Source organism: Notothenia coriiceps, unplaced genomic scaffold, assembly GCF_000735185.1.
Source record: "Notothenia coriiceps isolate Sejong01 unplaced genomic scaffold, NC01 NC01_scaffold00008808, whole genome shotgun sequence".
Taxonomy (NCBI): Eukaryota; Metazoa; Chordata; class Actinopteri; order Perciformes; family Nototheniidae; genus Notothenia; species Notothenia coriiceps.
In genome coordinates, this window is record NW_011341509.1 from 1 (window position 1) to 3,240 (window position 3,240).

Below are 3,240 nucleotides of genomic sequence, written 5' to 3' on the forward strand. Positions count from 1 at the left end.
CACACACACACACACACACACACACACACACACACACACACACACACACACACACACACACACACACACACACACACACACACACACACACACACACACACCCCGTCCGTCCGTCCGTCCGTCCGTCCCAAGTGATTGCCCCCCCTCAGTGCAGTATTTTCATTTAAAGGTGATCAGGAAGGTTGGGTCACTCACCGTCCAAACGCTGTGCTGGTAATCTTTCTGTTAGGGCTGAAACACAAGAGAGAGACCTAGTCACACACTGACTGCTGACACTACACTTACTGTTAGCATGGACACTTCTCACGCGCAGAGAAAAAAAACATCGTTAAATTGATAGTTAGTTGCTGCTCTGTGAGCATAATGCTCTAATGGGCGGTGTTTTCAGGATCATTGCCAAGTGCACCAGAAGGCACTTTTATTCACTTGGTGGTCAGGCTCCCTTGATCACGGGGTGTGTTAAGAAAGAACGATCCTAACAGAGTGGGAGTGATTCATCATTTTTCATGGGGCTGAATGAACTTTTTTCGATGTGTTAGTGTCCTAAACCCCTGTATGTAGATGTGCAGAAGAAACTGTAGGATAATCACCATACGTCTGGACAGAGTCCCTGAGCTAAGACCCTCAGTAACGTGTCATTACAGACAGCTCTGATCTGCTGAGCTGGCATCAATGACATAACAGCAGATAGGGCTGTCTTAACAACTTAATACATCTTGTATATAACTTTTAAACAGTTAAATATTGTTACTACTGGATGCTACTACACAGTTCTTAAATAACATTGAAATATAGACTTACAATCGCAACTTACAATTTAATAATAATTTAACAATTAAAATATGTTAGTCTACTTATTTTATTTACCTTTAATGTGCACTTTCCCTTTGCTGCAACAATTTCAATGTTCCCGCAGTGTGTCGAATAAAGCATTTCTGATGACTGATTATTCATGTATCTGTTGAGTTAGCATTCAGACTAAGAAAAGAAAAAAGGGAACCTAAGGCTAATTTTTGGCTCTGATGTTTTATCTATCAGTAACCATGATTATTGATGGGGTTTTTCATCGATACAAGCTGTAAATGAAGACTTTGGCTGACACATGCAGTGGTTAAGGTCCCAGAATGCTGACTCATTCAATCCCATTTACTTTTACTTTTCTCACAATTTAAGCCATTTCTAAATAAATAATATCATTGATCTACCATCTTGTTTTTGTATACTGTGTTATTGATGATGTATTGCATCTCACACAGACACACAAAAACCTGCCATCGCATCCAATGGGATATGGTTGCTATAGCAACAGCTCTAGCTGGCCGGGCCCTCAGATGTGGGTGTAGCGTGTGAGTGCCAAGGACGAGTCAGGGTGGATTTGGCCAGATGGGGTTTGATGGAAAGGAGAGTGTGTCTCTGCTCTGTAAGGACTGTGGTTTGGCCCTGTTGTGTTTCTGCTCGGTTGTTTCACCTGTTGGCCTTCAGGTTTCTCAGGCGAGCCTCCAGGTCGTTGAGCAGATTTACTTTCTTGCAGCACTGAGAGCAGTAGATGTCCAGCAGCTCGCTGTTATACAGCTGCCGCATCTTCTGAGGAGTCTGCCCCGCACTGCAACACAGAGAGAGCATCGGTCTACAGGTCTGAAGGGGGGCTGTGATTATAACACCTTGGAAGTCAGAGAGGTAGTGAATACACGAGACAAGGGCTAGCAGCATATAATGTAACAGCAACCATCAATAGAAACAAAATACTCAAATAAATTAGGTCTAGACATTTAATATAATACAAAACCTTTCAGAGTTAGCTCAAATTAAAACTGTTTTTGTTTCTATTTAAGGCATCTTCCTTAAAAAAAAGGCCTTTCCCCATGATGGTATGGATTACTCTGTAGTGACAGTAAGTATTTGTTTTTTTCTGTATTTTGACATTTTACTCACATTGGGATCAATGTTTGACTGCTGTTAGCCTCTGCTCTGTTTCCGTTGTGCATTGCATTTTGGGAGAAGTGCTTTCATTAATGCCACACTCTTGAATCAAGCTACATTTACTGTAGGTACCGATTTTGGGAGTAGAAAAAGTAGAAATATCTAAACTTTCTTAGAATCAGACGAACAATTAATATTATGTTTGTTAAATATATATGTATATAAAGTATAGTGAAGTTCAAGCACAGAAAGTCTGAGACAGAGACGATACAGACAGTTATGACTAGGATCTGTGGAGCCATCAAAATGACTCATCTGTAGATAAAGAAGTGTATTGCTTGCCATGTTTAGGGTAAAAGGGACAGGCAAGGGCTGTACACTTGAATTGTTCATTTTCTATTCTCCTTGGCCAAGCCTTTTGATCAAACCTTCAGTTTGTCAGACATCAGATCAGTCTGCAGCATCCTTTTTCTCAGTACTCTGCTCATTCAATTTCCATCACAGCTTTGAAAAGACACGCCAAGGCTTTGCTACGGACCTAACATTGGCAGCAAGTGAACCGAGGGAGATCAAAACTTTGGTTTGATAGGGAGGAAAGTCATCTGCCATCCAGTCCCTGAAAAATCAGATAATAATACCAGAGCATGTGATTCAGGGTGTGCGCTCTAACTGGACCACCAACCTGGAGGGAAGCGAGGACCCCAGGTCGGAGAAGCCATTTGTTCGGGTTTCCTCTTCTGGGCAAGGGCTGCTGGGAGTGAAATCCACATCCTCCCCCTCCCCGTAGTCCTCAAACTGCTCCTCTCTGGAGATCACAGATGCCGAGCCCATCAAGCGGCTGGGCTCGCACAGCAGGGAGCAGGGGAGGAGGGAATTAAACACATTTAGATTTCAGACATTTTTTTTATGTTGACAGATTACATAGCTGTTGTTTATATCTTAAATATATCTTATTTTGAAAAAAGGTTGATGATATTCGCTCTTCTTTTTTTACCTCTGCCCGTCCTACCACCTGTCCTCTGTCCTATCCCTTCAAACCTCCTTCAGACTATCGCTCCTGATATCTACCATTTCTCTCCCATTTCATCAACACTTCTCTAACTTCTGGTCACTTTCCAAACAGTCTCAAGGAAGCAAGAGTAAACCCTCTCCTAAAGAAACCCACTCTCAACCCGTCTGATGTTATAAACTACAGGCCTGTCTCTCTCCTCCCGTTCCTGTCTAAAACACTTGAACACGCTGTCTTTAAACAACTCTCCTGTTATCTCCATCAGAACAACCTTCTGGATCCGCACCAGTCTGGTTTCTAGGCAGGTCACT

The 3,240-nt window shown here is 42.5% G+C and overlaps 1 protein-coding gene across 1 annotated transcript; it reads right to left on the minus strand.

Annotated features, from left to right (window-relative positions):
• Positions 1–152: 152 nt before the first annotated feature.
• LOC104944777 (rab11 family-interacting protein 4A-like) lies at positions 153–2,770 on the minus strand. The gene is made up of 3 exons (XM_010770353.1): positions 2,603–2,770; positions 1,469–1,603; positions 153–231 (listed from the first exon to the last, which is right to left on the minus strand). The coding sequence occupies exons 1-3, from the start codon at positions 2,749–2,751 to the stop codon at positions 192–194; spliced, it is 324 nt and encodes a 107-aa protein (XP_010768655.1). The 5' UTR covers positions 2,752–2,770; the 3' UTR covers positions 153–191.
• Positions 2,771–3,240: the final 470 nt, after the last annotated feature.

What these genes read in the sequence shown, in the direction of transcription:
- LOC104944777 (XM_010770353.1), bottom strand. Translation starts at nt 2,751, where the DNA reads ATGGGCTCGGCATCTGTGATCTCCAGAGAGGAGCAGTTTGAGGACTAC. An exon ending in GGGTCCTCGCTTCCCTCCAG is followed by an intron (nt 1,604 to 2,602) that starts GTTGGTGGTCCA and finishes TCTGTGTTGCAG; the next exon opens with TGCGGGGCAGACTCCTCAGA. An exon ending in AGAAACCTGAAGGCCAACAG is followed by an intron (nt 232 to 1,468) that starts GTGAAACAACCG and finishes CTTGTGTTTCAG; the next exon opens with CCCTAACAGAAAGATTACCA.